Source organism: Periplaneta americana, chromosome 4 (assembly GCF_040183065.1).
Source record: "Periplaneta americana isolate PAMFEO1 chromosome 4, P.americana_PAMFEO1_priV1, whole genome shotgun sequence".
Taxonomy (NCBI): Eukaryota; Metazoa; Arthropoda; class Insecta; order Blattodea; family Blattidae; genus Periplaneta; species Periplaneta americana.
In genome coordinates this window covers 8567613-8580878 of record NC_091120.1, presented here as the reverse complement: position 1 = coordinate 8580878, position 13266 = coordinate 8567613, and the positions used below count along the sequence as shown (strand labels likewise).

The following is a 13266-nucleotide window of genomic DNA, read 5'->3' as shown; positions in this document are numbered from 1 at the left end:
TTCTCAACCAGTGACACAGCCAATTCCTTTTCCTCTTCCTGATCAGTTTCAGCATCATTCTTTTTTCACCCATTCTTTCTAAAGGTACGGTCACACATCGCTACTTTTGCAGCGCAACTTTTGTACTGCAGCTGCAAAAGTTGCGTGTCGTGTTCACACGTAAGCCAAAAGTAGCGCGCTGCACGCTACTTTTCGTGCTGCGCAACCCGAGTGCAGCAAAAGTTGCAACTGGAGGTTGCGAGTCTGTTCACACACAAGGCGCTACTTTTGCAGCCGCAGTCATGCTGCAGGTTTCCATCTCCGTGTTGACTTCTCAATATACATTTTGTGGTTATGTTCGCATTATTAAGAAACTCATGCGAAAGCTTCCTTATCTATTATTTGCTTTTCTGTCGTATCTAGTATTGAGAAATTGACATTATTTTGACTATAAAGCTTTTAAAAACGCCTATATACTTAAATGATAACCAATAGTATATTCACGTAATCAATGTTGGCAACCCTCCTGTTTGGAACTACGCTACGGAAAATTAAAAAAATGGATTATATCGTCAGCAATTATGCTCAGACTGTGTTGTGTATTTAATAACTGTTACAAGTAATTTAATTTCATCACATTTAACATTAAAATATATCCAAACAATAAAAGTATCATTGGCACATTTGGGTGGTAACACTGGTTGCAACCGCAGCAAAAGTTTCAACAAAACCGATATCAAAAATGCTGCGGCTGCAACCCTGAGAACCCTGTTCACACGTCGCTACTTTTAAGCTGCGCGCAGCATGGAAAAGTAGCGGGCAGCAGGTTCGGCAGCCGCTACTTTTCGGGTTGCACCGTTGTTCACACGTCGCAGTACAAGAGTTGCGCAGTTTTTTGTACTGCAGCGCTGCAAAAGTAGCGACGTGTGACCGTACCTTAACACAGCTTAGTTTCTTATTCCGTCTATTTCACACTCTCCATTCTTCTCCATATCCACATTTCAAATGCTTCTATAGGGGAACAACTTACAAAACTCCCTTGGTCTGCGCATGCGTCAATCTTAAAGAGTAACACAATATACTATTCACTTCTTCCTTCCTAATTGTCAGCCAATAGCAGTGATGCATCAGATGACTTGTCAATTAGTAGCGACAATGGTTCAGATTAATGGAGGGAAACTCCAGATTCCGCCTCCAGTAAGGTTTAGTAACCTCCTACAACGGAGTTTTACCATTTGTAGGCCTATAGTCGCTTCTCTTCACTTCGTCGTAATGTCCGTGTTTCTGCCCCATAAAATGCCACACGCCACACAAAGCACCTCACTAGTTTCTTCCTTAGTTTTTTTTCCAGAAGTCCGCAGAAGATGCTCCTTTTTGTATTAAAAGCTTCCTTTGCCATTGCTATCATCTTTTTGACTTCTTAGCAGCAGCTCATGTTACTGCTTATGAATGAATGAATGAATTAATGAATGTTAGCCATAATGTCCCATGTTGGGCACAGGGCTCCTGTGATGGGGTTAGAACACCCTCGACAGGGATGGCTCAAGTGTACTCGCTTGGTGAGCCAATCCAGGCGAGCTTGTCGTGTATACTACTTTTGTGACATTGTTAATAACCCTGTTCAACTTTAACTAGTCTCAGCACTGTTCTTTGTTCGTTTTTTTTTCTTGCATTACACACATACTGACACCGGCACTTTGACAAACACTGATTGCTATTTACACTATTTACCTGACACTTTCTCAACACTGACTTTACTATTTACAAAACTTATCTTACACTTTCACTAATACTGACTTTACTATTTACAATATCTTAACACTGATTACGTTATCTATTTACAATGACCTTCCTAGTTTTTTCCACAAAACTCTGTTCTTTGCTGTCCTCGGCCATTGTTTCCCCGCCTCTTTGGTAAACATGTCAGGCCATCTGAGCCGTGGCCTTCCCTGTCCTCTCTTTCCGACGTAGGGGTCCCACATCGTGACTGCATGGGTCCATCTTGCCTGATGTAGTCTCGCCACATGTCCACTTCGTTGCCGTGGCTCGTTCTGCTGCGTCAGTAGTGTTCGTCAGTCTTTGCAGTGTTTCGTTTGTCGTTCTGTCTCGTAGCGTGGTGCCCAGTATTTTTCTTTGCATCTTCCTCCGGCATATTTGTATACTTGAGCGTTGTCTCTCGGACAACGTCCAAGTTTGGCAGCTATATAGCAAAACTGGGATTACACATGTCTCTAGTGCCTCGAACTTGAGACTGCGGTTGATTGTCTTGTCCATCCATATGAACTTCAGGCTCCAGAGCGCCTTCCATGCCGATGAAATTCTTCTGTTGATCTCTTTGTGGTTTCTTTGTGAGAAGGTAACCAGTTGACCCAAATACATAGGCTATATTCAGAGACATACTGCAATTCTGTGTCGCCTACTCTGATTGGGATCTCCTGTGCGTTTGTCATCACTTTTATTTTCGTGTTGTTCATGGTTATTGTAGCGAATAGGGATTATAAAGAATGGACACTGAGCGAATTTTCCTGTGTTTTGTTTCTCTGTGCGCCAGCGGTTAGTTCCAATTTCAAGCTCTAGAGGTAGTGTCATCGAGCATACGCTAAGATAATAATTGAGAATAGAGTTGAGACAAAGGATCCAAACATCGCCTACCTTATTGCATAATCCAGTAACGCTTTGCTTCAAATAAATTCAAGTTAACAGCTTTTCCTTATTTCTCAGTGACAAACTAGTTGTAATAATAATATTTTATATTTCAGATATAATACATTATATTATAAAATAATATAATACCTTATAAAATTAAGTATCGAATTCGTTTAATATTTGTATATAATATAATATAGGTATATGGTTTTACTTCTCGTAAGAGTTTTGTTGTTCCATTTTCAGCGCTATCAAATCATTACATATTTTAATTGTTGTTGGGGTCAACGTCTCAACTCTCATTATAAAGGAACTCTAGAGTCTAGACATTGTAGTTAATGAAGGATTTATTATTTTATGGATCCAATTTATTTTATTTGAGTACATAATGTACCTAGATGTATTAATTGTATGTGTTATATTTCCGCTGTGTCGACTGCTAGCTGGTATGATGTCAGCGCCAACTCTAGGGAGAAAGCATAATCTCACGCTTTAGCTGGCTTGAAGGTCATTGAAATCAGTCCGGCTACATCAAAGGTACCGACGCGAAGTGTCCATTCTTTATAATCCCTATTCGCTGGTTACTGCTTTTAGTACACTCCAAGTATTTGAAGCTGTCCACTTGCTCTACTGCCTCATTTAGAATTCGCAAGTTTACCTTCTTTACTTTTCTTCCTATGACTATGGTCTTCGGCTTGTTGGCATTTATCTTCATTTCTATACTACTCACAGCTGTCATTTAGCTCCTATAGCATATTCCTCAGTATCATCTCCTCTTTTGCTAACAACGCCATGTCATCAACAAATCTTATACATTTTATTCTTCTTCCTCTTACTATCACTACCCCCATGTTCTGAAAACAGTTCTACATTAAATCCTAGTAGACCTTAAATGGGTCCGAGAAAAGCGTCTAAAGCTGACTTTGGAAGTAAAAAGGACTAAAAAAAAAAACGTTCGCTCTCAGAACAGTTAAGAGGAGTGGTTGTCTTGTACAAAATTCTTCTGGAAGTGCGAGTTCATGTTCTACATTAAATACTGAAGAAAGAACGCCGGAAAAGAAAGGTAGACGCTAGACCCCAGAAAAGTTTATTGCCATTTTTAAGCTACCGCCTGGTCAGATACTACAGTAGTGATATTCTTAAATAATAAAATATATTCAATTCTATGTAAGCTGGTGACTGATTCTTGCAGTGATAATAAAATGACGTTTTCATTTATTTCAGGCTTTCTAGGGTCCATGTTTTCTTTTCTACAGTTCGTCGCATCTCCCCTGGTAGGCGGCTTGTCTGATGTGTACGGTCGCAAACCAGTTATGCTTATTTGTCTTGTAAGTTCAAACATTATTAGTGTTATTATTACATTGGCAATATAAATTAAATCATTATTAGTTATAGGCCTATACTTCGTATTATGATTGTTATGTACTTGATCTTTTTGTTGTATAGATTGGAATTGCTTTCTCCTACGTCCTTTGGGCATTATCCAAGTCGTTCGCGCTATTTGTGCTAGCAAGAATTGTTGGAGGGATCAGTAAAGGCAATGTTAGTCTTTCAATGGCTGTGATAGCTGATGTGTCATCATTAGCAACTAGAGGAAGAGGAATGGTGAGTTAATTTTTCGTAAATATTCATACAATGTGTTTTAATGATTTGCAGAAGGTTATACCCAGGATTTCCAGATCTCTTCCGAACGAAATCTGGATAACAGAAGCAAAACTTGTATTGACTTCATCTATTTCTTCTGTGAATGAATGTAATACGTTCCCTTCCACCCTGTATAACAGTTTTCGTAACTTTTTCAAGTTAATAATGCAGATTTTTTTTTTTTGTGTGTGTGAATTATGATAAATAGTAGACAAACTAGTAGAGTTGAACAGCGATCGATTTATTATTTTTTTATTTTAGTAGGCTATTTTACGACGCTTTATCAACATCTTAGGTTATTTAGCGTCTGAAATGAGATGAAAGTGATAATGCCGTGAAATGAGTCCGGGGTCGAGCACCGAAAGTTACCCAGCATTTGCTCATATTGGGTTGAGGGAAAACCCCGGAAAAAACCTCAACCAGTTAACTTGCACCTACCGAGAATCGAACCCGGGCCACCTGGTTTCGCGGCCAGACGCGCTAACCGTTACTCCACAGGTGTGGACACAACGATCGAGAAAGCAAAATTAACAGCGCCCGCAAAGTCGAAAACCCGCACGACAATGTTGTATACGTCGCTTCTTTTACATAAAGACTGCTTGTGGGTGTTTCAAGACTTCGGGAATTGTCGAGTCTCGAACGTCAAGCAGCCTTGACTCATCACAGTTGTTTATGCTCACAGACCAGACTGAACTTTTAGCTGTTTTGACAACTGTTGTATATGTATAAATAATCAATTAGCCTATTTGAAACATCATCTCTACCTTTCAGTGTATAATAATCCATTCGCCAATGTTTATACAGGGACATCACTTTATTTTTACCAACATTTTTAACATTAACCTGGCTATATACTCGGAAACACTGTTTCCCCCCTTCCATTACAGAAGTTTGATGTTACTAGTGCAATATGTAAACAAATCATTTTACTAGGTATAGGAGGAGAGAAAAGTAGTGTATCCATTTATGTTGTAGAGAAATACGGTATTACGATTTTCAGTTTGATCATCACTTTTACGGAATTTATCAAAATACAGTAGAGTAGTAAAATTAAAAAAAAAAAAAAAAACTCAACTTTTCAGGCGGCTATGTTCGTTATGTAATGTCTACTTTATTTAGCATATTAATTATTGATGTTATCATACAATATAGAGAGTGCATTTAAATTGAGGGGGTTATAAGTAAAGGGCTGTAAGTGCACTTGTTACTTTTGAGAAAATGGGGTTTAAATATTTAAGCTTTCGTAAAATCGGTGAAATTTTTTATTTAAATTTTAATGTGTGATGCGATTAAAATATCCCTTTGCCACTAAAATTTTAGATACTTTTGCTTACACTGGATGCACTTAACTCACAAATGTCACTAGCATTCCTTTGCTTCTAGCCACCTCGAGTCAAAAAAAGCTAATTTGAATTTTTAAACAAGTTGCTGAAAATGGTTGCCGTTCATTACAATGCCGGCTTCAATTCAGTACGCATATTATTAAAAACATTTTGAAGCATATTCTCTGAAATTGAATTTATCGTTTCTTGAATATAATTTTTTAGTACGATATTATTAATATAGGTTCTTTCTTCTATAGAAAACGCAATCATATTTATGAAACACACTATACACTGTAGTGTTTACTTCACTGCTTGAAGACTTCGAATGCAACAGCGGCCGTAAGTTTGTGTGTCTGACGGGAGCAAGGACATTAGTGAAGGGGTGAGAGTGAAGTACATTCAGAAATGCAGGTACAATAAAAATGCAAGTAAAAATAAAATGATGTCCCTGTATAATTACTAGGCTCTTATTAAAAGACTAGGATTTTTCTTTTCGTATGTTTGAGATCAAGTGTACAATCTCAAGTAAAAAAAAAAATATTAACGCTTTATTTAGCGTTATGTTTTATGTTTCTTAGAAATGCAGATTTATTTGAGAATTGTTTTTTTTTCTATTTATATAACCTTAGGTAATATCTGATAACATTTTGATAACTATGATACTGTCTTCTTTTGTCTTTTTGTTTCAATTAAACATTTCAAATGCTTTTTTTTTTCCTCGCTGTTATTTATACCCGCTTTAATATATCTGGTCATATCGCGAGTTAATCTTTGGTTGAAATCCGAAGGCCTGTGTACTATTGTTGAGACTGGTTCTATTGTTGTGAACTAGATGGCGACTGTATATATATTACTTTTTTTTTAAACAATTTATTAATCGATCAGCGCATTTAGTGCTACACAGATCATTTCTAAAAAATATAAATACAATATATGACACAATTGAGGGCAGCCTAGATTGGGCTCCTCAATTAACAAAAATAATTGTTAATAAATAATTATTTATATAGGTTGGTGTGATTATAAATTTTGATTATAATATGAGGTCCATTGGAAGTCGGCTCTTGATTCTGGTGGGAAATGTGGACTTCCTTCCGAGAGAGTAATGGATGGCGCCTGGAACATTTTCTGGGTTGTTATAGAACTTCTTAGCTTGTGAATGAATAAACTGTTTGATTGTGTCAATACCAGTTTCTCTGTGTAGTTGGCTGTTACGGACAAACCAAGGAGAATTGAGTGAAATTCGTAGGACTTTATTTTGAAATGACTGGAGGTATATATTACTGATTTGTTATGAATATGATTTCGATGATGAATGAGGCCGGTGATATTCAGGGATGTTGTGGCCCGAATTTCCTGGCATTTGCCTTACGGTTGAGGAAAACCCTGAAAAACCTCAACCAGGAAATTCAACCCGACCGGGAATCGAGACCAGCATGCTGACCCCTACACCACAGAGGTGGTCCTCAAATGTTATTTATTTCAATGATTTATGTTATTCAAAGTTATGAAATCTTTCCACGCCGACCAAATGCTATTTAGAGAATGATGAGCGAGACTCGAAGCGCACGAGAGTTAAGGCTGGTTCACAATAAACCGGGAACGAGAGCCACAATGAAAACGAGAAGCAGAGGACGGGAATACGAAAATTTTTGATTCACAATAAACCGAGAACGTAGACGACTATGCATATCGATATGCATGTCAATAACGATATGTAAAGTAGATATTACGCATTTTGATGTTATTTGTGTATAATTGACCAATGGAGTTCTCTCATGAGTACAAGACAGCCAACATAAACACAGGTTAACCAACTTCGAAATTTTAACTGAAATATTTCATTAGGTACGGTACTATAAATATGCCCATGCATCTTTATTATCACAAGCTATTTTAAGTCTACCATAACGTAAAATAATTAGAGAAGAAACATTTGTAATAGAACAAAAATGAACACAACAGTAGTTATTGAATTGAAGCATGAATATGTAGTGTGTAATACAACTAATACAGTAATAAAATATGATTCACTTACGATCGTTGTTCAAAGACGCATCTGTTGAAAGCCACGTATTCTCCTTCATTTTCTCATCTTTATACGAGATGCGCCGCTTATCGTAAACGTGAGGATTTTCCTCAACACTCAATATTAGAATCTCATCAAATAAAACTTGCTCCATGATGCACAGCACAGAACAAAATAATGCATAAGTTATTTCACGGTCTTCGTGCTACAAAATATACGACGACAAAATAGCTTTTAGATGGCATTAGAATGAATCTAGTGGGCTGTGATCGGAAACGTGAACGCCAAAGTTGAAACTTGACCAACTCTCCGTTCCCGATCCCGGGCTCCGGCAAGCTTTTCGTTAATTGTGAATGCTCACATTTAAATGTACACATTTAAACAATTTTACCGTTTTCGTTCCGATTCTTGTTTCCGGTTTATTGTGAACCAGCCTTTACGAGACGAGACTCGAAAGACAACTGCAACGAACACAGCGAGCGAGAGCGGCAGTTAGTTTTGTTCATCTCTAGTAACTAGTGCTCTCTTTAACAAATTTTGATTTTCTGGAATATTCTGTAATACTGATCAGTGGGTTACTGGTTAAAGTGCTAGGCGTTCTCTGTATATTTCCCTTGATTTAATGGAGAGCGTACAGTCGGTGCTTTGTCAAACATGTTGAAATGTATATGACTCAATGTCAGGAGTATACACCGTGTTCCGCTTATAAGTATAACAAAAGAAATAGCTATAACTTCTGAATTAATACAAGTATATAGTTGAAACCAACTGCTACAAAGAATGAAAACTGGGAATTTTTGTTACCTTATGTTCCATAAACCTCAACATGGCTTCCATTGGTGGCACGGGAAATATCCAACCGGTATTCAACCTCGACCCAAGTGTTATGAAGCATCTGTGGTGTAACATTGTTGACAGCAGCATAAATTCTTTCTTGTAAGTCTGCCAAATCACGTACTGGCGTCCTGTAGACCTGGTCCTTAACAAACCCCCACAGGAAAAAATCAGGTGGTGTTAGATCTGGTGATCTGGCAGGCCATGTGATGTACGGTGATCCTCTTCCGATCCATCTTGCAGGGAATTGTTCGTCTAAGAATGTGCGAACCATGTTGGCAAAGTGTGGTGGAGCCCCATCTTGCTGGAAAATTGCTCCATCTGGGAGTTGTGGCACAGCATACAGTTGCAACATATCCAGGTACGTGTTTGCAGTGACTGTCTTTTCAGCAAAGAAATAGGGACCAATGATTCTGTCACGCATGATCCCACACCAAACATTCCATTTAGGGGAATCCCGTTGGTGTTCAATTACGACACTTGGATTTTCCGACCCCCAGATGCGACAATTGTGTCGGTTTACTTTTCCACTGACGTGGAAGGTTGCCTCATCTGAGAAACAGACTCGAGTTAGAAATGTGTCGTCATCGTCCACTTTATCCAACATTGTTTCTGCAAAGCGTTTTCGTTCCAGTTTATCATTCGGCGTAATCATCTGATGAAGTTGCAGCTTGTACGCTCGCAAACGCAATCTTTTATGGAGCACTGTATGCACTGTTGTTGGTGGGATGTTCAACTGCACACTAGCCTGTCGAATGGATTTCCGCGGGCTTCTCTGAAATGCCTCGCGAATGCGTTCGACATTTTCGTCAGACACTTTACGCTTGGAATGTTTACCTGCATTAGACAACAAACTTCCTGTTTCTCTGAGCTGCCTATCCCATTTCATTATTGAGACGTACGTCGGTACAGCTTCCCTCGGTCTAAGGTTGTACTGACGGCGAAACAAGCGCTGTACACGAATTATGGATCTATGTTCTGCTAATGACAGCACACAAAAGGCTTTCTGCTGTGGCGTCCACATGCTGACTGACTAAAGATACGATACGAATTCTCTTATTTAATGATCTGCGCATGCGTGAGTCTTCTAAAAATAAGTAACAACAATGGATTAAAACTTCCCAATTTCCTCTTTACAATGGTACCAATCTTAACCCATTTGCATGCATTGTTATGAAATTATAACTATTTCTTTTATTATACTTATAAGCGGAACACGGTTATTTAGCGTTCCACGTCTTCGAAACTTGGCCAGACGTTGTAAGGAGTGTATAAAGGACTTGACACGTTATAGTATGAACTATCGCTGTAGGCGATTCTGCGTGTATACGTGTCGATGAGTCATGGGTGAATTAGCCGTAAATATATATGTATTGCTGTTAATCAGATTACAAAATAAACTAACAAGCAAACACAGCTCTAAATTATTTCCACAGCGTCACAGTGTTTTATTGTTAGAAGGGTCTACTCTGTGTTCCAAAAGTATTTGCGTTAAATTTCTGATGTAGCTGAATACAGACTGTGAATGAAGAGTATTAATAACGAGTTAAAACAGATCAATTTAATGACATCATTTAATGTACATGCATCACTCTGGTTATTTTAATAGTTGTAAAGTGTTCGGAAATCATGATTTCTTAGCTACCCCAAAGTAGCCATAATTTTATTTTGTGTATACTTAAGAATTTTGATCCGTTTATTTTCTTTTACTTGGTTATTGAACGACGCTGTATTAACTACTATAATTCGTTTCACGAATAAAGAGGGTTGCCTCGCCGGGTTTTTAAACTATTAACAGGTCAGATTTGCAGGAGGACCGGAGGACTACCGAACGTTTCAAAAGAAACTTCATAATCCTGGTAGAACACTCGTGCATGCATCATGTATTGCGATATCCATAACAATCACAGAATTAGGTGGAATGTTAGGTAAAAGCTGCTCTTCAAACCATTTTTTAAAAGGTTACTCTCCATTCTTCGTAATAATCCTTAGTTGAACGGGATTTGAATACCAGTAACCCATTTTTTTTTACAAACCCCTGTTCACTACCGGCATGAAGTACTATAATCCTTCTACCAATCGACGCACTAATTGTCCACAGTTTATCTTTTGTCATGTTCATGTTTCGTCGGGGAAGAATACATCACCGACTTTATTTCAACCCTCCCTAATTATACCTGTATCACAAACAGTAACGTGCAGGTTTTCCAGGAATATGGTCAACTCTCTCTATTCGTGAAACGCACTATATCGTCGTTGTTCCGGCAATAACTTCTATGTGACATATTTATCGATTTTCAGATTTTTATTCTATTAAATAACTTAAATAGTGATACAGCAAACAAAATCTCCTATATGTAATTATATTTCTTTATTTCGAAAATGTAAAAATTCACAATCTCCTATGCATTACTGCTGTAGAAGAATAAATGTGTTTTTTCTTCCTACTGAAAAATTTCATATTTTACACATAGGAGTTATTGCAGGAACAACGACGATATGTTGTTAAGCGTCGATGGGATTGTGATAGCGAGATGATATTTGCCAAGATGAGACCGAGAATTCGCTATAGATTACCTGACATTTGCCATACGGTTAGGAAAAACATTGGAAAAAACCCAATCAGATAATCAGGCCCAAGCGGGAATTGAACCCACGCCCGAGGGCAATTCCCAATCGGCAGGCAAGCGCCTTAGCCGACTGAGCTACGCCGGTGGCTTATCCGTTTAATTATGATAAATTTACAGTAATTAAGTATATTTTTGGTTTTGCGAAGTTCTGGGTCTTCGTAAAAGAAAGCGAGACCGTTGAATGTTTGTCAAGTTGGCTGCTTTGTAATGTTGAAAAATAGTAGTGATAATGTACTACTTGATAAGAGTGATATTATTCGACATTTTCTACATATTTGGCCTTAAAACTACGTAAGGTTCTTATCATATAAGAATATTAAAAATGTACATAAATACATAGTAAAATGGGGTTTATGGCCAGTCTACCGCATTGCTGTGGTAATCAAAACAGTTGAAACAGTCATGCATAGGCACTAAATTTACATTATAACGTCAGAAGCACGGATAAATTGACACAGTTTTATATGGCCCTGTAATAGCGCGTCGTATTATTTTACGATATTATTGCTTTCGTAGTAGGATATTAATGCCGTGGTCAATGTTTTCGAAGGTATTTTTATAGTTTTCTATCGGAGAGCGCAGGGTGATTAATTAAATATTTTGTTGGACTTAATTTTGCGTAAAGCTGTTTCATTTCTATAAAACTAAACAGGTAAAGCTTACAGTGAAGGTCAACTTCACACAGTATGATATCCTTGACATTACTTGCATTCGACTTGCGTAACTGGTTATTCCCTAACCACAGAATTATTATTTACTGGAATCAGCAGGGTAAAATTCTTAAGAAAAGAATTTTGAACGTCAGTTTAGCAGTAAGTGAACCTCGGATTTTAGGCTGAATGCCTATTTTTCACCCCATAGGAATAAACAAACTATTTAAATATCTTCACGTTTTGTACAGAGTGATTTATATAGAACTAACAAACTAACACATTTCTTTCTTTCTTTCTTTCTTTCTTTATTGATTTCTTTCTTTCTCTCTTTCTTTCTTTCTCTCTCTCTCTCTTTCTTTTTCTCTCACTTTCTCTCCTTCTCTTTCTTTCTCTCTTTCTTTCGCTCTCTCTCTCTTTTTCTCTCATTTTCTCTCCCTCTTTCTTTCTTTCTTCATTTCTCGCATTCTTTCTTTCTCTTTCTTTCGTTCTTTCTCTCTCTCTCTTTTTTCTTTTTTTTCTCTCTCTCTTTATTTCGCTCTCTCTTTCTTTTTCTCTCACTTTCTCTCCCTCTCTCTTTCTTTCTCTTTCTTTCTTTCGTTCATTCTTTCTTTTTTCTCTTTCTTTCTCTCTTTCTTTCTTTCTTTCTCTCTCTCTTTCTTTCTGTTTCTCTCACTTTCTCTCCCTCTCTCTTTCTTTCTTTCTTTCTTTCTTTCTTTCTTTCTTTCTCTCTCTTCCTTTTTTCTCTCTGTTTTCTTTCTTTCTCTTTCTCTTTCTTTCTTTCTTTCTCTTTCTTTCTTCCTTTCTCTCTTTCTTTTTATTTCTCTTTCTTTCTCCTTTCTTTCTTTCTTTCTTTCTTTCTCTCTCTCTCTTTCTTTCTCTCTTTCTTTCTTTCTCTCTCTTTCTTTCTTTCTCTCTTTCTTTCTTTCTCTCTCTTTCTTTCTTTCTCTCTTTCTTTCTTTCTCTCTTTATTTCTTTCTTTATTTCAAAACGAATGATGCTAGCCACAATTTATTATACCTCAAATGTAGAGTATATTTTTGAGATTACTAACCTCTGTAGCAAATAATGTTGAAAATTATTTATTTATTCGGCTGTAAATTCACTTAATGACCAGTTTTTAACGTCAATTTAAGCAGGAGTTTTGATTCCCTGTCATGAGATGCGCAGATGTTTTTTCTTTATTCCTTATTGTTGGCAGCTGTTTTCGACATTTTGTTTCAGTCACTGAAAATGCAGTACACATTAAATCAACGGCTCTTCCTTGTGAAGCAGCTACTCAAAGGGCATACCAGAGAGAATTTGGTGTTCGTAATCCCCCTCATAGAAACACAATACTGAGACTGGTAAACAAATTGAAAACAAGTGGATCTCTAAAAGAAAATGGCAAAAATATACAAAATAAAGAAGGTAATTGGTTCTCTCTTTCCCGCCAGGAAGGCGGTTATGTCGATGATGTAAAATCATTTGTAAGAAAATGTAGGGCGAGGGAAATACTGTATGTGGCTGGGATGTGCAATGCGTGGATA

At 37.4% G+C, this 13266-nt stretch overlaps 1 protein-coding gene across 1 annotated transcript in view; it reads left to right on the top strand.

Moving 5' to 3' along the window:
* The window catches only part of rtet (major facilitator superfamily domain-containing protein rtet), a 51301-nt gene that overhangs the window by 10767 nt on the left and 27268 nt on the right, over nucleotides 1-13266 (top strand). Inside the window, exons 3-4 of the mRNA XM_069822815.1 lie at nucleotides 3850-3953; nucleotides 4072-4230. Coding sequence (XP_069678916.1) covers nucleotides 3850-3953; nucleotides 4072-4230 — 263 coding nt within the window. The remainder of the gene's footprint in view (nucleotides 1-3849; nucleotides 3954-4071; nucleotides 4231-13266) is intronic.